Source organism: Centruroides vittatus, unplaced genomic scaffold (assembly GCF_030686945.1).
Source record: "Centruroides vittatus isolate TY-2023 unplaced genomic scaffold, ASM3068694v2 contig_651, whole genome shotgun sequence".
Classification (NCBI taxonomy): domain Eukaryota; kingdom Metazoa; phylum Arthropoda; class Arachnida; order Scorpiones; family Buthidae; genus Centruroides; species Centruroides vittatus.
The window spans coordinates 1,570,249-1,594,591 of record NW_027122405.1 but is presented as its reverse complement, the minus strand read 5'-3'; the positions used below and the strand labels follow the sequence as shown (position 1 = coordinate 1,594,591).

Genomic DNA, 24,343 nt, shown 5'->3' with positions numbered 1-24,343 from the left:
CGTAAACTGCCGAATTTTCGATGGTCCGCAAATTTATTTTTCTGATTGCTTCATTTCATGCACAGAAAATATTTATATCTATACTATCAACAAAGAATTTTAATGGGTTGAATAATATTTTGAGCGATGTCAAGTTTTATATTAGATGATCGAGTTAAGCCTAACACACGACTATATCATATTCAAAATTAAAAATAAAATTCATGTGTAAAAATATAAAGAAAATATTTGTTAAATCTTAAATACAACATTCATATGAGTAAAACAAAATAATAACTTTGTCAATTGGTCGATTTACAAGTCAGAAAGAAGCATTTGAAAATAGGGTCATAAAACAATCAACGTTTATTGACTTTCGCGATAGGGGGTATAGCGAGGTATATTGACAAATTTTTTCGCAGTAGTACGAAATTTTTACTGACTTCACTTGAAAGTGTCATATTTCTTCCCCATTTACAAACAAATCCGATGGCGATCGGTGAAACATGAGAGAAATTACGGCGAGTTGAAATTTTATATGTTTATTTTTTGCGTTTTACGTATCAAATTACATTAAATTCGACACAAATAAAGCATTTGTGTCAATAAGAAAATATTTTACACTGTTTAAAAGTAGAAAAAATAAAGAAAACAAAGATGTAATAATAATTTTTGAAGCGAAGCCAAAATGTTATGTTATGTTCCGTCGGGATTGCTTAGTCTGTTCGACTAGACCTCGTCTCTCGTCAGTTTTATATACAATATAATATCAATAGAATGTCTCCCTCTCTGTTCTTAGTTTTTGATCAATCTGTTCCAAATTATTCTTGCTTAATTCGGACTTTGAGGAAAATAGACTACTACGAAACCCGGACATCTTATTCCTCCCCTGATTTCATTCTCCCTTATTAAAATAGAATGTCCGATACGCACCAAATTTTTCGTACTTATTCTCGGGGACTCGAAAGAAAATATAGATTTTCATGAAATCTGGACACCCCCACTCTTCCCCCGATTTGATCTTGACACTTCGTGATAAACGTACAACGATAGACTAAAACGACCAAAATTTAAATATGGTTTCATTTTAGTGTATCCTTCTTTTTGACCGGACAATGTTGCATATATTTACTATTGATAGTTACTAATAAAAGTATGAATTTTAACAATATCCTCATAAATTTAAAATACTCAAAACTAATTTTATTATTTCCAAAAACTCGGAACATTTTGATTTACAGTAGTGCAAGAACAAATTCCGACAGAATTCACTCTTCCGTGAAAAGCCGTATTCACGAAAATACCAAACGAAGAACGCATTACTAATTCCGACCGGAACTGTCTCGACATGGGTTGGAACTGTTCTTATTTAATCGTTCCGACCCACCTCTAATTCGAAGTGTTTTTATGCCTAAATTATTATCATAAGCAACAATTCTGAATCTCTATAACTCGTGAAGGTATTTCTTTAACTCGAATTATTGTATTAAATCTCCGTAATTATGTCTTATTTTATATGATATAGTTGACAGTGGACATGTGAAGAATTAAACAGGTACTGTATTTAATATATAGGGTGCTGAAATGCACAGTATATTATCAAAGACAAAGCCCAGTCTATTTAGCAAGATAGTGATATTTGTATAATGTATGATGCATTATCTAATAAATGCCTAAATGCTATTTGTTCATTTATTAGCTTTAGTTGAGCTGATAAATGAGCAAGTGGCATATGAGTCGTTCCACACATACAAAAAGGATTATGCCACTTTTTGTTTTGGCACTGTCCGCTCCGTGAACACTAAGAACCTTTTTATCACACCCATCGTGGTTCGGGAAGGCCGTGTATGAGGGATGAGGCCCTACATATCCGGCATAGACCACCACGAAGGTTCCTAACTCACACAGGAACTCGGATCTACACAAACCAACAAGCTGACATTTTTATTGCTTAGGCATTTCAGTCATCGCTCAACCACGCTTATGATTCAACAGCAGAACAGACAAAATGCCAGAATTGGCTATTAAAAATTTTCCCTTTAAATATCACACTAAATCTGAACAAATGAAAAAATAAATCGGCAAAAAATATTTGTTTTCGAAACACCGGACGGTCTGAATCAAACTGGAACATAAAGATTGTAATTAAAAAATATATATTATTAATTAATTAATCAAAATATTATGATATTTAAATGAAAATATGAATAGAATATAAACAAAGGAAAAAATTAACTAGAATGCATTGGTTGACGAGAACAAATACATCGCATGCCACAGGAAACTCAGGCAAATCACGTGACATCTGGCTTAACCACACTAGAAACTGGTTTAATCGACACTGGTGTGATAGAGACGCGCGGTCACGTGATCCGAGATCGTTCAAGTTTATTAATAGTGTTTCTTTTTCTGTAGAAAGGACCGTTAGAGAGTTTCCAAAATAACTAATGTTAGAAAAACGATGGCATTTCGTTCGACAGAAAACAAGATCAAAGAACGGAGTAAAATTTCGGTTCCTGTCTGGACTCTGGTTCTACAGCCGTAAACCTGGATGTGGGTAACTACCGTGTCCGACGGAGAGTTGTAGTCCACACGCTACCAAAATGGCCGACAATTTAAATAGACAGAAAAAGAAGAATTTTAGTGCCAAGGAAACCGAAGCTCTACTCTACAAATGGGGAAGTGAAGAAATGCAAAAGAAATTTCAAGAAGCTTATAAACACAATATATTATGGAACGAAATTGCCAACGAACTTAAATTATTCGAGAGAACTCCTTCCGAACTCAGAACCAGAGTTTCTAACCTGAAAAAGGAGTATTTTAAGCTGAAACGGACATTAAAACCGGGTAAGTAAGCTGTGGACGGAAAGCGCGGGTATCAATAACACTAGTTGTGTTACGTCACTTGATATGCATTTTGGATTAAACTCTGGTTTCTGTAACCGTTCTATTCAATTCATTTTATTTCTACTGATTTTTTAATTAAATATATATATATATATATATATAAACTGGAGAAAATAATAAATGCGAGAAAATCGTTTTTATACAATAAAATGCTTGAAACGTTATAAAGGAAATAGACAATGCCCCAGTGTATTATCAATATACTAGGGCATTGTCTATTAATAATTATTATTTTCTTGAATGTTTCTATATTAAAATACACGTTTACCGATTATTTAAAATTCTAATTGTAGATTCATAAAACAAACAGTAAATATTGAATTATATATACAAGTAATATACTGTAATTATTATTACTATTATTGTTTTTATATAGGGTTAAAATGGTGTTATGATTAAAAGCAATTCTTGAGGAATTTTACTACAATTATAATATATTATTGTTATAAATTCACTTCTTCACTAATTTTATTAAATTCAATTGCAAATAGTTAATGAATAAATATTCCAGAATTTAAATTTTTCTGTCAGCCCATAATAAAGAACATAATAAAAGGAATAGAAGCAGAATACTTAAAAATAATTTTTAAATATGATAAATTTTTAATGCAAAAACTGAATATGATCAGTTATTCATATTTATATTTTCAAATGAATAATAAAATAAATAGAATTTGGAGTGTATCTATAGATAATATGTAATTTAACTTTAAAAATTGACTAAGATTTTTTCACTTATGTATTACATATGGGGTTGTTAGAATTTTACAACTGGATTAAAGGACACTTAAAAATGATTAATGCTACCATTTTCCAACACCCCACATATTCCAAAAAGTAAAGTTGAATAATTTTTTTAAAATTAACTAAACATTCTATTTATAGTTTTTAGATTTTGATTTAAAAATTTTAATTCATTATAAATTACTTCAAACAAAATATTAAATAAATGGATGAAATCTAAAAGTTCTGTAATAAAATCTGAAACAAAATATAAATGTCAAATGAAAATATTAGCTGAAATTATATGCTATTCTTACATTAGACATTAGTTATAAAATGTATCATTTCAACTTAAGACATTTATATCCAGATTGACAAATGTGTCAGCTGCCAAGCTGTAATTTAGTTGTAGTATTGTCATGCATGATAAAGCCTATAAAACCAAAAATTGCAGTGTATATATATATATATTAAGCTGAAACCATGCAATATAACAAAATAAAATTTTATCTGTTTTTCCAGTTTTTAAACAACAAAAAGTGTTCAGAAAAATTTTTCCAGCTATTTAAATTAAATTGATCTCCAAACCACAAACTACAATACCTATTTTCCAAAATTAACACTTACTGAATTGAAACATATAGAAATATAGAAAAACTTCTCTCTCTTCCTAGATTACTGAGTTATTAAATATTTTTATGATGGCTAATGAGAGAGTCAATATTTTAGAATGATACAAAACCTTTTGATCAGTCACCATAGGAATAGAAATATTCTAAGACTATCGATCCTCTCTTGAATATTCGTAGTGGGTCATCGTTACGTTAAATTGGGTATGATACCAAAGTCGTTGACGTCTTTGGATGGGTCTAAATGTTTAACTGCCCTGCTGACCTTAAAATTAAAATTTGTTGTGCTCATTTTGATAAGTTTTTTATGAAATGATTGAAAAGTTTTATCATCGTAAGTCCAAAGATTATTTCATTAATATAAAACACTAATATTAAAACATTAATATTAAAAGATAAATATTAAGAAAATAAAGAAAAATGCCAATTACATTTGTACTGTACATATAAAAGGCTAGCATTTCTATTCTACTAAATACATTATACATGAATCTAAATATATAATTTATAATATACATTATGTCAATTAGTTAGATTTTAAAATAGTAATGAATAAAAGTCCAGTTTACACAAATCATATAAATAGTTCAAATAGAAGTATTTTAGACACTTTAAATGACTATCTGATGTGAAAGTTGTACTCCAAGATTGTAACATTGGTAAAAGATATATTTAGGATTCAATTTACTTGGAAGTCAAAGAGTTGAGAAATATAGTTTTATTAATTTTTTATCTATTGTTTTACTCTACCGTAATTATTTTACAGAATTTTTGCTGTTTATGAGCACTGTTCAATTATGGTTTCTAATGGCAAATCACATTAAGAAAATTATAGAAATAATGGATAATTTTAAATTCTTTTTCTTGAAAGTTGTATCAAAATAAACTTACTTTTAAAATCATAAATTGTTGAACCTGTTCATCAATTAATAGCTGAAAAATCTGAAACAATGATAACAATTTTCAATGTAAAGTCTTTTGGCCATTTAAAATCTCCTCTACCTATTAGATGAATGTATATAAAATGATAAACTTTGATATTAGAGTGATATTATATATAATTCATTTAATAAACTGTTAAGTTTTTTGTTGAATGAATTGTCTTTATTTAATCAACAAATCATTTGTAATGAAATTAAATGATTTATAACAATTTATAACTTTAAAAATATATTATAAAATTTGATTAAAATAAAGTGATATTTTATAACATTTTAGATGATATGAAAATATTATTTTAATTATAGGTGCAGCATAATAAAACTTTTTTAATTCTACAGTCCTGGAAAAATGTTTGAGACCATGATCAAAAAAGCACTACAAAAATGAAACATAGTGGGAAAAACAATGTTTAATACTTAATTTGTTTTCTATTAATCTGAATAACATCAATCAATCCATTGGTCATGGATATAGTAAGAGTTGTTCCAATTTCATCCCAAGCAGTCACAATTGCTTTTTTAAGATTAAAAACATTATTAAATTGTTTTCCATTGGCATAAACCACTCTTACTAAACCATTCAAAGGTTTTCTATTGGGTTTAAATCCAGAATACATGCCTTGGAAAATCATTGATATCTTTGTCAGGCAACTGTGTCATTGTTGAGGCAGCATTATCAATAGGATGGAAAATAAAATGTCAATCCACTGCTTCATTTCTGAATGATAGAAGATAGTGTGAGATTCTGAATATTTTGTGATAAAATATTCTAGAAATTAATAGAAAATCTTTTAAAATTAAATGTAGTAATTTGGAATTTTTATCAAAGCTACAAATCAAAGAGAACAAGGAGCAAATGTTTCCTGCATTGACAGTCAGTTCCTAAGAGAGATTTTTATCTCCCATGACTAAAGGGCTGACTAAACCGAAAAACTCATCATGACACCCAGTCAGATGATCTTAATTCTTAATCACTGTTGGAGGAGAAAAATAGTATAAATACAGGATACGTGCCACACTCCACGCACATCAGGCCTTCGTCCAGTATCCTCTTCTATTTTGAACTGAGTGCCATAGTTCCTCATACAAGTAACTTCCGCCTAAAGGACAAAGTTTTCAAGTCAATAATATAGAGGTATTATAATCAGTATTTTGTTTAAACTCTCTCTCGATCTCACAGTTAGGGGTTTAACTTTAAGGTTGAATCATAGATTCTAATCAGATAGTCCATTTATATTCTTGTTGTTTGTTAATTAAAGTATTTGTTAGTTGTTAATTGGACTTGACTCTAGTTTTCTCAACAGACTCCTATCAACTTACCTATGCACTCCTCCCCACTCTAAATTTTAAGCCCTCTTTTTTAATAATTTAAATGTGTGACAGGGTGTGAATTTCATCCCTATCTGGGGTCAGGTCCTGACTGAGATGAAGATCTTGCGATTTTCTTGTCTCCAACATTAAATTAAGCCATCCTTCGACTTTGAGAGCAGGTTAACGACCAGTGCCGAGTAAGTGGTCAGTCGAGATCGACCCCTGGCCCCTGGCTACTCACAATAGTTTCCTAACACTTTGAACAAGGTGAAATGAAAGCAATAACTGATTTTAACTGATGAGTGAAAGCTGCTTACACCATCACATATCCTTCACCTTGTACACAACATGATAAAAGATGAAGTTTATTATGCACATCATATCAATAGTATTGCATATCATCAGAGTCAAGTTAAATTTTAAAGTATGGAATCGCACCACTTTTACTGATGGGAAGACCATCAGTAAAAGTGGTGCGATTCCATAAATCTGAATGGCCAACATAATGTATTGCGAAGTCCAGCTACCTTATGGGAGATTGCCAATTTTGGTTGTGCATGCATTTTAATATATGCATGATTTGCAGAACATACCTTGTTGTTCTTGGTGTTACAGGTAGCTGTAGAAAAGCTGTAATTTGACTAGATGACATACCAGAGGATGTAGCTTCTCTCAATATTTCCTATCATCTCTGGCAGAAAGTTTTTTTGGCCTACCACAATGTTTAGCTTTACCATAATTGTCAGGGTCCTTTAAGTAACTGTGAACTACCATTTTGATCTTCTTAGTAGGCCTGCAATAAATACAAATTCCTACATTCAAATTTTCCAGTCTGAATGCATGTATCTTGCCTTTTTCTTCATCTGTTAAGGTTTTACCAAATTGATTTTTACTAATGGTTGAAAACATACAAGATGGATGTATACAAATTAGGTTACAATATCTATTGTATTTTAGAATGTTGTAAAACATAAATTTTTGATCCTGGTCTCAAACTTTTCTCCAGGCAAATTGCAAATAGTAATTTCTTGAATTTTGAATTTTTTAAATATGTGAAAATTCGAACCCGCCGGAACCAACCCGTTAATAATAATATATTTTATTGCTTGGTTCCCCTGCGCACCCACAAATATTAAAAAAAATTTTTACTTCATATTTGGTTTATGGTTATTATAATACCTAAACAACAACATATTTACAGGAGATTAGTTAATTTTAATGGAAGTTTGAAAACTTAGGTAGACTCAAACTTTTTTCCAGGACTGTGTTCGGTAAGCTTACTGTGTCCTCCCTTTGTCATTGGGTTGTTCTTTTCGTAATCCCAAAGAGCACTCTAAGGTTTTATTTTATTTTTAAATTAGTTACTCATTTTTATCACAGAAAACATTTTTACTGATGACAAAATTAAAGTAAAATGAGCAATTATTTATTGTGACATCATCACAATTCTGGACTGCAAATTTTAATCCATATTTTTAATTTAAAATATATGCTCTCCACCTTAAATTAGTATTCTTACCCCTGTACAGTACATCATACCTTTTCTGTTAGCAATTGAGTTGTGCCAGTCATTTATCTATCCTTTCGGGGGAAAATTTTTGAATAGAAATAACACAACTTTCGGTTTTCACCAGAAGTTTATATATAGTTAATCGGGGCCTCCTACCCTTAAGCTTTCCATATCTGGTCTCGACTTTCATCTATCTAACTGTTCAAGAGATCAAGGAAGGATGACAGTGGGAATTTACAGGTCTATAATTTTTTCAAATTACAGCCCAAATGTTTGTTATTAACCGAAAATTTGTTGTAGAGCATTGTGATTGTTCCTTCAAGTATTAAGGTATCATTGTATTTGATTAATGTGATTTTGATATACATGGTATCATCAAGGAATTAATTGGCTGCATTAATCAAGAGATACTGGTATATATATATATGTACTGTATATTTTATTAATGTACATACAATGCCATTTTTAATAACTTGTACCCCTATAGTTGCAGACACCTCTGTATATATGCCATGCCAGGGTAAAACGATCACCGGCTGAGTGCCATCAGTGGTATAGTAAATGTTTTTAAAGGCCATGGGCGTAGGAGTTGTCCCTAGTCGTGTCACAAGTAACCATGAATGGTTATATCAAGGATTAAATAGGTCTGGAAGCGAAGAATTGTTTGGTGGTCTGAGTGGCGTAAGTGGCAACGTACTGCATGGTAAGCAGGTGTTGCAGATTTGAAACCCACTCCAGGCTGATTCTTTTCATTCAGACTTCTAAAAATTATTTAATAAATATTAAATTATGAATTTATGAATTTAGATAAGAGATGGCACCTAATGTCTACCTAGAGGTAGACATTAGGTGCCATCTCTTATCTAAATTCATAAATTGTTTAGTATGGTATTACATACCAAATTGTTTAGTATGTAATTATTAATAGCAGGTGAAAAATAGCTTGATTAATTACAGCAGTAGTTTGGTTTATTATTAATAAATTAGGCTTAGTGATGTTTATGTATACATATAATGATGGTCCTGATTCCTAGAATATTGCATTACATAAATGTTACAAGCTGAAATGATAGCATTAGCATTTATATCTAAAATATTTTTGTTTAATGTCACAAAAAGTGTAAGTTTTGTTATTGCAAAGAAAAGTCATTAATAAGTATTAAGTAAAATAATTTATTTAATATTTTCAACAGATATTTTTCATCTTAGAATATATTTTGAAAATAGATTTATTTATATTTACAGGCAGCCCATTTCCAGATTGGCCTTATTGGAAACTCATGCATTCTATATTAGGACGTCGTTCTCTACCAGATAAGAGATATACCATGGATAGTTTAGATATAGAAATAAAAAGAGAGGGTAATGCTTCAGAAATTTGTAATGAAAGTAAGTATTAAAATATAAGTTTATCATATTGATGTTTACTAATCCATTAATTTTTTAAACTTATTTAAATGTTTTTGAATTACACATTTTTTTTGAAATTTTTCATTCTTAATTCTAAACCAGGGATAGACAACCTTTCAGCGGTGTTGTGCTGAACATCAGTTATATTGTTATTCCGAATGCCGACATGATTCTACCAAGTTTATTATATATGTTATCAAAATTAGTCTGGTTATAACTGATTTCAAAAATGTATAATTTTCAAGTTAAGTTGTTAATTGAATTATGTTCTTACATGTGAAGTGCTTGCATAACATGTAAATGGAGACATGGAGCATAAACAGATGTGCTGTAATAGAAATATACAAACAAGAGATTTGTTTTTAATGCACCACAGCCTTCGCTGAACTAGGATATCCATTTAAATGTGTAATTAATAATTAAAATATAATTTTTGCTACATTTCTATTCAGTCAGAGTGCCACTGAAAATTGTCCCACATGCCACAGGTTGCCAACCCATTCTAAACAATGTTCTCTTTCCTTAATGAATTTAATTTCTGCTGCAAGTTCCAATGAATACATTTACAGTGGAATCTCGGTATACGACCTTAATCAGTTCCTGATGTTTGGACTTACACCAAATAGGACATATGCCAAACCAACCTTTCCCATAAGAAGTAATGTAAAAATGATTAATCCATTCTAATGTAAAAAAAATCCCCTCTCTTGATATGGTATATTAATGGGGTTGTAAAATAATTGAAACACTAAGCACATTAAAAATCTATAATAAAATTTATTTTTTTATTAAAGTTATTACAGTAATAATTGCTTCTGATATGCTGTCGCCAGCACACTGTTTTTCAGTTATCCAAAGCAAAAGCAATTTCTCAACATGATCTAATGTCTTCAATCTCTGTTTAGAAATTGATTTAACCCCTTTTGCAATGTTAGCAGATTTAATAATGTCTTTATTTTTCACAATTGTCGATATCGTCGTTCTTGGAATATGGTATGCAACCAGGGCCGGCCATCGGGGGGGTGCGGCGGATGCTACGCACCGGGGCCCCGCGATTGAGGGGGCCCCAACATTATCAAGAATGCACACGAAAACTTGACAATATTCCTATCGTTATCAGTATGACGAAAAGTACATTTTATCGTAAACATTATTATTGTAGATCTCTGAATTTCGACAATCTTTAAACTAATTCTCGATGATGCGAATGTTTAGTTTTTGTTATTTGATTCGGGGAACTCCCGAGGATCCCCACCTAAATTCGACTTTTTAAAAAAAATTTCAAAACCATATAGCCCGCGTTAAGAAATGAAAATAATACTGTGGCCGTCGGCCATATAAAATTATACAATTTATGTATTCGTTTGTCATAAAAATTTGTCTTTCCACTTTTTTCCCGATACTACAAATATTCGAGTAGAAAGTAACCGGTTTCGACTTATTTCTACTTAAGAAGTAGTTAAATAATTAAGCGATTAGGGAATTGGGGACATAAACAAAACCCCGATGAAAGAGCCGGAATATTACTTAAACAGAAGCTTAACCGAACCAATATACAGCCGAGTATAGTGGGGACTGATTTCTTCGAAATATTGTATTAGATGTAATAAAGACAAATTTTTCCAATTCGACGAGAGTGACCGAAAAGTTGTAAATTTTGGAAATTTCCGTGGACAACACCTGGTCCTAAAACGAATTAGTTAGAAAACAAATGACTTTTAAGTTTAACATATTTAGATTTTTACGGCTATGGTGAGAAACGTTTAAAATTTACAACAGCCCTGTCGTGTCCTTTGAGATATACTAGTGATGCGACAAAAGAGGTATTTGACATTGACTGGTATCAGCACCCTGGGGATTTGGCAGTCCTCTGCAACCGTCTTCGATTCCATCCATTAGCCACTGGTAGGGAGCTATTTGACTAAGTACATTGTTTTAAAATTTTAAAAGTAAAGAATATTTTATATCTTTATGTACTGTACGTTTCTTTGCAAAGCTATATTTAATTATAATTTTCTTTAAAAGTATATTCATATAATTGAAGAATATTTTGTATGTACCAGTACATCCACCACATATTTTATTTCACCGAGTAAGTTTTTATTATTTTACTTTTAATTGTAGCCCTTATATCGTGGCTAGCGATTCGGAATGTAATCGTGATATTAAAAATGCATTTAGAGAAGTCTACGGTTTTTACTGGCTTATCGAATAAACGATACGAATGGAGCCTAGACCATCACTGACGCGCAATTGACTGATTGCCCCTGGATGTCGGCTTCTTACAGAAACACAGCTTCCCTATCATCAAATGTCACGGCACGCCCCTGGTATATAATCGTAGTTTTAATGTTTCTTTTATAATTTCTTCTATCTTTTTTTGTCTGTCTTATTTCTGGAACTTTCGGTCTGACTACAGCCTACAGGTGGGTCCTATTGACAAAGCTGGCGCTTCCTTTGTTTTCCCTCTGTAAGGTGTTGACCTTACAAGTGGTATTACCCGACCGCACGTGGGTCCAATTGACAAGGTCGCGCTTCTTTTGTTCCCACTCTGCTAAAAGATCAATACTTTACAAGGAGCCTCCGAGAAGTTGTGAGAGTTCGAGTTCAGCACGAGAAAGAAAGACGTGTCATACTACAAAACGTTTAATTATTGTTACATCTAATCATGTCCATGCCAAGGAAATATCCCTCTGGGTGTCAAAAAAGAAAATTAGCAGAAAAGAAAAAAGTAGAAAAGCTAAATTTCAAGAAATCACAAGTAGATCTGTTTTCTTGGCTACGAAGTAATTCCAGCAATGAAATTGTTTCGACTTCAGAAGTTACAGTTCAAGCTTCAACTGGAGAAGAAAGTTCCGCACAAACTACACAGTCTTGCAATGAAAATGTTGAAACTGTGAAATTCGTTGAAGAACCGCATGTTTATACAAATATGATCGAATCAGAAAATAACGTCGAAAATGACAATAACGAATATGATCAAATGAACATAAGTGATCCAGATTTATGGCCAAGTATTATAACTGATAAGTTTCGAATGTTTTGTGTTAAAACCGGACCTGTACAACACAAAGGAGTTTTTGCTAAGAATGATGAAGGTAGGTCATTTTCCACTACGTACTACTTTAAAAAAATGCCAAATGGTGAAACCCAGCTTCGCAGCTGGTTAATTTATTCAAAAACGCAAGACTCGGTATTTTGTTTTTGTTGTATACTATTTTCTAAAAGAAGAGGAAATGAACAATCTACACGGTTTATAGGTGGCTATAGTAACTGGAGAAAGCTGTCAACTGTAATTCAAGATCATGAGCGTTCTATTTGTCACTTTAATTCGTTTATTGCTTGGAAAGAATTACTAAAACGACTAAATTTATGTTCGACTATTGATGAAACTAATCAAGTTAATATAAATAAGGAAACGGAACGACTTAAATTACTATTTCAAAGAATTGTAGATGTGATTCTATTTTTAGCATGTAATAATCTTCCACTTCGAGGAACCCATGAAATAATAGGAACGCCTAATAATGGAAATTTTTTAAGTTTAATCGAATTTTTAAGTAAATACGACTCTGTGTTAATGGATCATATAAACAGAATAAAAAATTCGAAAAATAGAATTGTGCATCATTTAGCACATAGATCACAAGAACAAATTATTTCTGCGTTAGGAGATGAAGTCCTTAACAAAATTAAAAACGATATAAAAGCAGCCACATACTATAGTGTCCAAATGGATTGTACTCCTGATATTTCCCATAAGGAACAAACTTCAGTTATTATTAGGTATGTAAATTTTGAAGAGAAAAGATTAATTATAAATGAGTCATTTATAAGGTTTATTGAAGCAACTGATGTGACTGGAGAAGGACTAGCAAAAACTCTATTGAAAACATTAAGTGAGCTTGATTTAGATATTATGAATTGCAGAGGGCAGGGATACGACAACGGTAGCAACATGAAAGGGAAATATAAAGGTGTACAATCTAGAATAATTGCTCTAAACCCTCATGCAATATATGTGCCTTGCCTATCACACTCTTTTAATTTATTAATTTGTGATGCCGCTTCCAGCAGTATATATTGTAAAAATTTTTTTGGGATATTGCAACGTTTATATTGCTTATTTTCTGCATCTACAAAGAGATGGGAAATTCTACAAAAACATTTAAACATTACTCTTAAACCATTATGTGACACTCGTTGGGAAGCCAAAATAGATTCGGTTAAAGCAGTGTATACACAGTTTGAACAAACTTGTAATGCCCTAGAAGAATTTATTTATGTAAGTAACGATAATACAGCGGTATCCGAAGCTAAAAGTCTATTGGATTCAATACAAGAAATGCCATTTATTTTATGTTTAGTAGTATGGTTTGCAATGTTGTCTAAAATCAACGCAATCAATATACTATTTCAAGCAAAAACAATTATTCTTGAGTCGGCTTTTAATTTAGTCAATAAAATTAAAACTGAAATCCAAAATTTAAGAACAAAATTTAACACATTTTTAGACGAAGCAAAAGTGCTAGCACGTAATTTAAATATTTCAGAACATTTTCCTGAAAAACGAATACGAAAAAGAAAAAGGTTATATTCCGAAATAGCAGAAGATGAAGTTATAGAAAACCCGGTAGAGGAATTTAGATGTTATTTTTTTTAACACTCTAATTGATACGGTTATTGTACAAATAGAAGATAGATTTAAAAGTATACCAAATATTATTTCTGATTTCAAATTAATCACTGATATGAAAACCTTAGAAAAACATGAATTAGAAAAATGTTCCAAAAACTTTGTAAATTTTTATAACAAAGATGTAGATGAAAACCTAATCCAGGAAATTGGTTTGCTACGGGATTTGATTTTGAATGAAAGGGATGTAAATAACGCACAAGATATATTGCAATACATACTAAATAATAATTATAATGAGTTATTTCTAAATGTATTAACTGTATTAAAACTTTTCTTTACGTTGCCAGTTACTATAGCAAGTGCTGAGCGCTCTTTCAGCAAATTAAAATTAATAAAGAATTATCTTCGATCCAGCATGTGTGCAGAACGCTTAAATGCACTTGCTATATTAAGCATCGAAAAAGAAATTGCAAAAAATTGTAATTTTTCTGAAGTAATTAATGTATTAGCAAGAACAAAATCACGCTTTAAATAAACATGCATTAATATATGTTCGTGTTTGTAAATTTTTTTATTTTAGAAAAACATTTGGGCCCAAATAGTTTCTTGCACCCGGGCCCCTTTATCGAGAAGGCCGGCCCTGTATGCAACGGTTAAATCTCGAACATGCATGCCACCTTCATATTTCTCAACAATCTCTTTTTTCAGTTCCATTGTGATTCTAGTCGTTTTTTTAGTTTTCTGTTGCTTTTCATTTGCCTTTTTGCAATTCATGATTAATAAAAAAGTTTTACTTACAAATTAAAATCAGAAGAAATTTAACAAAGTTATAGACTGTGGCACCGCAAACGTCTAGTCTGGTCTAGTACACCAATAGTGCTATTTGTTCATAGATGGTATGTATAATTGAATTAAGTCATATACTGAACAAAAGTTGTATACCGAGCAAAATTTGTTTCGTCCAAACAGGACGTATTTTAAAGCAGACCCCACCCTCTCGACTTTTCACTAAAATTTAATAGCATCAATTCCCCTCATATACAAGCCACCATAAAACACAAAAACAAATATTTAACAAACAATCATTTTCTCTCAGTGAACAAAAACAGTAAAAGAAAACAGTAGGTACTGTACATTATTCCAGTGATTATTCTATTTCTCTTGGATTTCTATTGGTACATTTGTGCAACTTTAAATGTGGTAGAAGTTTTATTGAGTTTAAAAGCTGATGAACATATAAGATGGCATAACATGATTAGAAAAAAAAATCATTCAGACCATGTGTTGCAATTTTGCAACATGCCTAAAAATTGAGAAAAAAAATGTTTTTTTTTTAACAATTCAGATAAAATTATATTAAATAGCCATCATATTTGTGCTATTTTGTTCATAAAAAGGACTATGGCCAGTGTGATAATTTGTTCCCACTATTATGGTGCTTAATGTATTAATCCTTTTTCTCACAATACTCTATTTTAAGGGCTTAATGCAGTGTTTTTCAATGTTTTTCATTGAGTGGCATCCTTGATTGAAAAATAAAAACTTGTGGCACCCTTGACCGGCAGAGGATCTAGAATCTGAAAAAGAGTGGCTTTAATGGGGGAGATGAATTTTTTGTGAAAATGAACATTATGTTCGGGAGGGGACTCCCTCCCTAGAAAAAAAATTTTTTTAAATTGACAGTTTGAAGTAGCATTTTAATGCAAAAATAGTGTTTCTATGTGTTCAAAATCAAAATTTAAGTCTATTGAATTTTGTTGAAATACTGACAATGAGTTATCTTGAACTACACTTAAGTAAATTTCAATGAAAAAGGTCCTAAACTTTGCGACACCCCAATTGTGACACTATGGCACCCGAAGGTGCCATGGCCTCATGGTTGAAAAACACTGATTTAATGCATAAAAATATTAACAGCAACTTAAGTTGCAATGATGACAGTTGATGCAAGGGGTGATTATAATAGTTGTTATACTTCACTAATTGGTTTTCTAAATTAAACAGTTTGAAGTAAATAAAATGATTAATAGCCTTATGAATCATTTGATATCACTAGCCAGGACATTGTTGCTCAACTTACATGAATCTTAAAAGATTTATGTGTACAGAACTATTGATAAACAATGTGAAATATCGTGCACCATATTTTTATGCAGCAAACCTTAATTCAAGTAATGTTTAAAACATTACTTGAATTAAGATTAATTCAAGATTGATGGTGAAAACTGATTACAGTTGTGTTCTCAAATTTATTTTTCACTGTTTTCATGTATTTACTACTGTGTATATCAAGAAATTGATTGTTTACTTGTTTCATTTAATGCAAGGCACCAACACATTTTAGGCTATGCCCTGCCACAATATTATGACCATCATGTGCAACACAGAGTAACAAGACCTAGAAAAGGAGTTAGCTGTTATGAATGAGGATGGGGAATTAATGGCCTGCATGGCCAATAATAAATTGTGATTCTGATTGCCCCACGACAATATGAAAACACTTTACTATGTGACCATCTGGCTGACACAAGATATCTGAAATTTTAAATTGCCCTTTGGAATCAGTATAAAAAAGTATTTGCCTAGAATTTTTAATCTATATTAATAATCAGATTCAGAAGATAAGAATAAAGAAAATGAAAATTATTAATAGTTTTGTAAAATATTTAACCTATTTTTTAATTTATGGATATTTGAAATGTAAAGATGTGCTTTACACACACACACACACACACACAAAAAAAAAGACTTTAACAAGGATGCAATTTTAAGGGGCTTGTTAAGACCCTAAAGTTAGGCCGAGGTCTACTGGTCTACAAAAAAAAGGAGTCGGCTTACAGAAAATGTATTTATTTGTATCTAACACCAACATGGAAACAAAAACTCATACACGAAATCCCTTGCAACCTCACGTGTCTAGAGTACGATTAGCACGTGTACAGCACCTTCACTCTCCTTGTCCTTATTTAACACGTAACGGTCTTCACATAATCCTTACACTAACAAGTGTTCCTTAGAACATTGAACTCACGGTGACTCCGTAACTACAATGATGTCTAACCGACAATTATCCCGCGTGGAGGAAAAAAGATTTGTTCGAGACGATACCTCAGACCTCCTTACGTCTGTATTAATTCACTTTACTTCGTTAGTTTCTCGTACGGCTCTGATGGAGTTCGATTTTCATCCTCTTCTCCTTTGTTCCCAGGAACTCTCCGATTCTCACTTACGTGCTCGCTTTGTGTCCCTCGATGACACTGGTCCAGCTGAGGCGGACGAAGTTAGGCCTCCGAAAAATCAGGGAAAAAGGTGCCCTTCCACGCCTGGACCTTCTATTTATACAGTTCTCTGCTGCCGTCTCCCACGTGATCCTTTGGCAACCAATCCAAGGGTCCCTTTTGCATGCGTCCCTCAAAGTTGGTTAGAAAAGGGGCCATGTGTCATTTATGAACAACGAAAGAAAGAAAGGAAAGCCCGATACAATAATGACGCTATAATAATAACACAATAATAATAACCCGATACAATAAAAGTAATGCGAAGTTATGTCCAATGATATATATAATATATACACATACAAAACCAAACAATCAAAAAGTGGCGGAGCACTACAGGCTCTTCAAATCTCCACCAGGATGGTGGAGATTTGAAGATTTGAAGAGATTTTCCCTTTCTGTGTTCCAAAAAGATAGGAACAGTGGCGTGCCGTGACATTTGATGACAGGAAAGCTGTGTTTCTGTAAGAAGCCGACTTCCAGGGGCAATCAGTTAATTGCGCGTCAGTGATGGTCTAGGGCAGTGGTTCTTAACCTTTTTATACTCGCCGCCCACCAAATATTTCATAATTTTTTTGTGACCCCCATTTTTTAATAATAATTTATATTTGATAATTTGATAATTTATCTATAATAAATTGATTTTTTTATTAATGCTTTATTTTTTATATAATAAATGTAAATCATAATTTTATTATTTCATTATCTATTTAAATAACATTCAAACTTCACAATTAAACATGAAAACTCATTAATTTTTAACAGAAAATAAAATAAGAAACATGTCGATAAATCGATCCAATGTCGATGCTAAAACTAAACTAAAACTAAAACGCCCACTTGTCGTAAGGATTTTGCATAACTTTTGCAAAAATATTTAAATTTTCAAAGCCTACTATTTTTCCTAATTATTTTTAAAATTCCAAGCATTAATAGTTTCTTAAAATTGCTTTGGAATAAAAGAAGTAAATACTGCGGTGTAAGTAGCATATTTACATTTATTTCTTCTGTACTAACAAAGTTGTATGTAGGAAGAAATACAAAATAAATAAATAAAAACTAAATAGGAAAACTATCTTTCTTATTTCACTTTTCAATACGATATTCGGATTATACATCAATTTTCTTTTTATTATATTCTGAAGGAAATTTTGCATAATTTGGCGGCCCCTGGCAAACTTCTTATGGACCCCCAGGGGCCCCGGCCCCCTGTTAAGAATCACTGGTCTAGGGTCCATTCGTATTCATTTGTTCGATAAGCCAGTAAAAACTGTAGACTTCTCTAAATGTATTTTTAATATCACAATTACATTCTGAATTGCTAGCCACGATATAAGGGCTAAAATAAATTATAAAAACTTACTCGGTGAAATAAAATGTGCGGTGGATATACATACCTGGTACAATGTATTGTTTGATTGTATTAATATACTTTTAAAGAAAATTATAATTAAAATATAGCTTTGTAAAGAAACGTACATAAAAATAACATAAAATAGTCTTTACTTTTTAAATCTTAAAACAATCCACTTAGTCAAATATCTTGATACGAGTAGCTAATGGATGGAACTAGTGACGGTCCAGGTAGGTGTGTAGTGAGTGTGTGCGTGCCAAATCCCGAGGGTGCCGATACCGGTCAATGTCAAATGCCTCTTTTGTCGCATCACTAGTATATCTCAAAGGGCTGTTGTAAATTTTAAACGTTTCTCACCGTAGCTGTAAAAATCTAACTATGTTAAACTTAATAGTCATTCGTTTTCTAACTAATTTGTTTTAATACCAGGTGTACACGGAAATCAGTTTCCCACTGTACTGAGCGAGTGATTGGTTCTGTTAAGCTTTTGTTGAAGTAAAATTCTGGCTTTTTCAACAGGATTTTATTTATGTCCCCATTCCCTAATCTCTTAATTATCTAGTCACTTCTTAAGTAGAAATAAGTCGAAACCAGTTACTTTGTACCTGAATATCTGTAGTCTTGGGAAAACAGTGGAAAGACAAATTTTTATGACAACGGATATCTAAATCGTAAATTTAAGGAAAATAAATTCTAGAGCTTTTTTTTGTACCATTGTATGTACTGTACGTCTCATTCATTAAATTTGGTTGTAAATGATGCTGCCAAAGTAACGGTTAATTTTTAACACTGTACTAGAATTGTACACGTTTTTTCTGCATCCCCTTACAGATGGGACATACTAAATCGTAATATCACCGGTTTAACATTGAAATCCGTAAGTAATATAAGATGGGAGAGCGGAATAAACGCAGAATAAATATATCAAATATTTTAATGGAGTTTTTTTAAACTCCTGTCAACTATACAGAACTATCATAAAAACGTGCCAGTAAACTCCTATCGGTTGGGTTGTTATAAATCTAGTCTAGGGTGGGCAACCTTTTTTATAACATGGGCCAGAATAAATTTTACGTTTTTTTGCGCCGTAGTAGTTAATTGACGCCTTCTTGTGACTCGTAATTTTTTTAGTCTGCAAATATGAAATAAATAAATAAAAAGTTAATTACTACATTTATTTTTTTTATCGTTTTCGAAAATTACAAAGAATTGGAAAAATAACTAATTAATAGTTATTTTTCCAATTTAATAATCTATTAAAGATCTCGCGGGCCGGATAGAAACTTTTCGCTAGCCATAGCTGGCCCGCGGGTTGCCCGCCGTTGATCTAGTCTGCTCATGATTCACATAATCGGGCGAGGGTGGCCGAATATCTAGCAGGCGGCTAACAGCCCACAACCGCTCTGGGATATAAAGTCGCGTACTCTTTACGCGTGTGTCGCTTCTACCAGCTAAACCGTGACGTTGGTGCTCTGTAAAGCGCATGCGCCAATGCCTATAATCTGGCTGCTTGGAAGTTGACAGGCAGGCGGCTAACAGCTCAGAACCGGTCCGAGTTATAAAGTTGGACTCCGTACGCGTGTGTCGCTTCTACCAGCTAAACCGGGTGAGGTTGGTGCTCTGTAAACCACATGTGCTAATGCCTATATAATCTGGCTGATTAGAAACTGACTCGGTTTCGACATTCCTTCCGCCACCGAATTTTCGAATATACAATAGCAATCTTATCGTTTTTTTTTCACATGTAGTATAGAAATTTGTAAAAGATACATAATGCAGTTATAATAAAATATTCATTTTAATTAATTCAAAGTACGTTAAAATATGAAAATTTATATTTTATAAAATACAAGGGAAGGTCATTGGAAGGTGGAATCGGCGCTTCCATCGCTTCCAATGACGGCACGCCACTGGATAGGAAGTATCCTAATCTTGGACAGCTTCTTTTCTCCTCTTATCATATCAATGTTGAAAATTTTAGAATTTTGCAACACTACAAGTTCGATTTTACACAAGTCACAAGGATGATTTATAAGTGAAATTGTATAATCATGATGTCTAAATTGTATGGATTTTTCCAACAGACACCACATGGAGTATATACACACAGTCAGCAGCCAAAATGGCTGCTGACTGTGTGTATATACTCCATGTGGTGTTTACTCCTCAAAAGTGAACTAAGCAAAAGAAAAGAGCATTAATCTAGTGCTGTCAGTACTGGTTGACAGCAATGTTTAGGAATGCCTAAGATACATATCTAGATGACCTTTCCATGATCTAGAAACAGTGGAGTGTTTCATAGTGGTGTCCTTTTGATTTTTTACACGTTTTAGAGAGATTCAAAAATTGTTTCAATGCATGTAGACCAGCTGCAATATTTTTCACACTGCAGTAGTACTACCACCATGATTTTTGTGCCATCTCCCCTAATAGTAAAATGAGATACTATTGTAAGCCTACTGCACAGAGTAAGCATCCTTTTTTTCAGAAATTGCACACTGCCTTTAACAGACATTATTTTGTTGCATCTTGACAGATTGATTGAGATTTCAAGCACAAGAATTAGCATTACTTAAGATAAATTTCAGTTTCATCAAAATGAAATATATTTTGTCCCTACAGGTTTCTGTTTTTATTTGTGTTATATATACTATATCACGGGTGGGCAAGCAAGAGTTCAGTGGGAGCCGAAATGTAGGTTTTGCAAAATGCATGGGAGCCGCAGTTCTGTACTGTCATGGCAGACAGTATGGTAAGGTGCACGATTTTATTATATAATATGAAACAAGTATTGAATTTTTTTAATAAACATATTTTCAGAAAATTACAAAAATAAAATTGTAATAATAAACAAATTAACACTTTCAGTAAGAGCCACATGTAACTCAAAAAGAGCCGCATTTGCCCATGTCTGTACTATATTATGACTTTCAGATTAAATTTACTTATATAATAATTATCAATTATATTAAATTGTAATTATTGTTTTAATTAGTTTTTAAAATTTTACAGTTTAAAATAATTTTTTTATAAAATTATCATCATCAATTTTTATTTGGCAACATATTCTTTGAAATTTATAGTTGTCATCATCATCATTAAGAAATTAATATTTATTTATATTATTATTAATAGATAACATAAATATTGAAAACAGTTTGGAAATTGAGATTGAAGGTCAAGAATCAAATTTTTCAAAATTTTCTATTGAAGGTAGATTTTATTTTATATACAGTATTTAAAGTCTGATTTTCTAATGCTCCTATTCTGAAATTATTTGTTTACAAAAATAGATTTAAATAATGTTGAAGACAAATTAAAGATTGACAATAAGAAATCGGATGTTCAAAGAAATTCAAGTGATGGTAATAAACTATATACATTTCTGTTTTTATTAAATTTTTTTATTTAACTTTCTTTGCATTATGCCCTCATATTTTATCCATTTGTAATTAAGATAGAAGACTAAAACTTTGAGGACATACCCAAGTCCAATAAAAATGCATTTTAGTGAGGTGATGTTGGACCATCCCATCCCTCAACAACTTAAAGAATTAACAAAGCAAAAATTTAATCAATAATATTGTTTTTAAATGATATTTTAGGTGTATATATGTAAATGCATTGTAGTAATGTGATGTATATGGTGAGGGTGGCTCAACCACTAACATTTGTGTTTAAAAAGTTGTTTTTTATATATATTATAATGAAATACTAAATTTAAAAATTATAGTTGCAAATAATATAACAGAAGCAGATGATAGAAGATCGTCGAATATTAATAATTCAGATATGGGAAGAGAATTAGAATCACCTCTTCCTAGTGATTCAGCATCTGCTGCATCAGATCTTGCATTTTCTGCATTGTCTGCCTCTAGTGATGAAGAAATGCCAAAATCTAATCAGTAGGTTTTTAAAGTCCAAGAATTTATTACATAAAACCTCTAAATATTTTGTATAATTAATAAAATTGTATAATTAGTTTAAAATTATTAAACAAAAATTTATTCTATATATTGTATTTATTTTAGTCAAAATAAAAGAACCAAGAAAAGAAAAACAGCTGAAAAGGATGCCATACAAAAATTACTAGAAGCAGAGAAAAGATCATATGAATTACAATGGAAGAAATTACAGATAGAAATAGAAGTTGCAAAATCAATGAAGACATTTTTTTCTTCTATGGCAAACATGATGGACAGAATTTTGAAACCGCAGTCTTCCACTTCGGCACAACCTTCACAGACATTTTCACAGCCTTTCCAAAATACTAATTGGACTATTCCACCAGCTAATTACTATCCTTTTCCATTTATACCAAATTATTCTCAGCCAATGCCTTTTCCACCATTTTATCAACCATATTCAAGTAACAATCAAAACAATTCTCAAAACAATTTTCAAAACAATGATACAAACTGTTCAACAGATGTAAATAATGTATCTAAAGAAAGAAATGAAGAAAATAAAACATCATAAATTTACATAATATTTGTTAAAACCGCTAACATCAGCACCACAGGACATTACTGCTAATGATGTTCTGGAGTTCACAGAAAGAACTTCATCTGTGGACGAAGCTAAAGATAACCAAAGCATTTTTAGTGATAGCAGTTATATTTCAATCATACGTATGCGTTTATTGTCAGAAAGTGACAGCGAATAAAATCTTATGTATAGGAAAATTCCAAAGCCCAATTTTTATGTTCATTAATTCTTTACGTTTTTCTGTTTTTCAAATGAAATTTATATTCTTATTATTCATTTTTATTTATGTGCAATGTATATGAAATAAAATTTGATAGCATGCAAAAAACAAATAAATAAAATTTTAACAATATTTTTCATATGGTTTATTTCACTGTTTTCGTTGATTTCTTAAGTCCGTAACCAATCTCTTAATTTTCCATATATACAATGTATTTTTACACGTAATTTCCGGGAACTGATCTATCTTGTAAAAACAGAATTACGTGATTTATCATATTGTTGATTCATCGACAATAGAATAATTTTCTTCTATTACTCCTACGTTATTCTAATACAGAACATGTTTTATTTAACAAATTATTTTTTGCTTAAGTAAAAATGCTATTTTCCAGACCACACTTGGTAAATAACACTGAACGAAATTATTATAGCAAAACCTCAATAAAACGGAAACCTATCTAAACGGGGGGGGATTCTTCGGAACGCAAACGCGGCGATTTTCTAGGTTAAAAGAAACTTGCCAAATCGGAAAAAAAAGGTATCGTGCGAGTCCGCTTTATACAGGTTTTACTGTGGTAACCAAAGGTGTGTTTTAATAAAACATTAGCATCTGAATATTTTTATTAATGAAATGTAGCCTAACACTGACCAAATGATCACCTTAACATTTTTAAAGTTATTTCCACAAATTAAGTATTCTTTGCATAAGTATTTGGCTATTTAATAACTTTAAATAGTCCAATTAAAAACCTGGTGAAATCAGGTTGAAAAAGTAGAGTTCAGCAAAAATATCTAAATGAAGGAAACTTTTGAAAGTTGTGGCATAAGAATAGTGGAAGCAAATTTGACATTAAGACCCAACATGTAAATAAAGTGAACATTACAAAACTACGACTACAGGAAGTTTTGGGTGAAATAATGTCATGATAACGAATAGGAAAAATAAACATCGTCA

At 31.6% G+C, this 24,343-nt stretch overlaps 2 protein-coding genes across 3 annotated transcripts; both read left to right on the top strand.

Annotated features, from left to right (window-relative positions):
• Window positions 1–2,257: 2,257 nt before the first annotated feature.
• Window positions 2,258–23,518, top strand: LOC136979894 (putative uncharacterized protein DDB_G0291812). 2 transcript variants are annotated; one of them, XM_067275923.1, is made up of 6 exons: window positions 2,258–2,826; window positions 9,246–9,389; window positions 21,814–21,891; window positions 21,972–22,043; window positions 22,412–22,583; window positions 22,710–23,518. In XM_067275923.1, the coding sequence occupies exons 1-6, from the start codon at window positions 2,583–2,585 to the stop codon at window positions 23,155–23,157; spliced, it is 1,158 nt and encodes a 385-aa protein (XP_067132024.1). In that variant the 5' UTR covers window positions 2,258–2,582; the 3' UTR covers window positions 23,158–23,518. The 2 variants fall into 2 exon arrangements, with proteins under 2 accessions (XP_067132024.1, XP_067132023.1); XM_067275922.1 differs by having other exon boundaries at window positions 2,259–2,830; window positions 9,250–9,389.
• LOC136979893 (zinc finger MYM-type protein 1-like) lies at window positions 10,758–14,599 on the top strand. The gene is made up of 2 exons (XM_067275921.1): window positions 10,758–11,359; window positions 11,436–14,599. Exon 2 carries the CDS (start codon window positions 12,079–12,081, stop codon window positions 14,071–14,073), a length of 1,995 nt encoding a protein of 664 aa, XP_067132022.1. The 5' UTR covers window positions 10,758–11,359; window positions 11,436–12,078; the 3' UTR covers window positions 14,074–14,599.
• Window positions 23,519–24,343: the final 825 nt, after the last annotated feature.

Bases quoted from the DNA above. Each gene is read 5' to 3' on its own strand.
- LOC136979893 (XM_067275921.1), top strand. From the start codon at position 12,079: ATGTCCATGCCAAGGAAATATCCCTCTGGGTGTCAAAAAAGAAAATTA.
- LOC136979894 (XM_067275923.1), top strand. From the start codon at position 2,583: ATGGCCGACAATTTAAATAGACAGAAAAAGAAGAATTTTAGTGCCAAG. The intron at 2,827-9,245 runs GTAAGTAAGCTG...TTATATTTACAG, and splicing joins GAAACGGACATTAAAACCGG to GCAGCCCATTTCCAGATTGG. The intron at 22,044-22,411 runs GTAATAAACTAT...TAAAAATTATAG, and splicing joins TCAAAGAAATTCAAGTGATG to TTGCAAATAATATAACAGAA.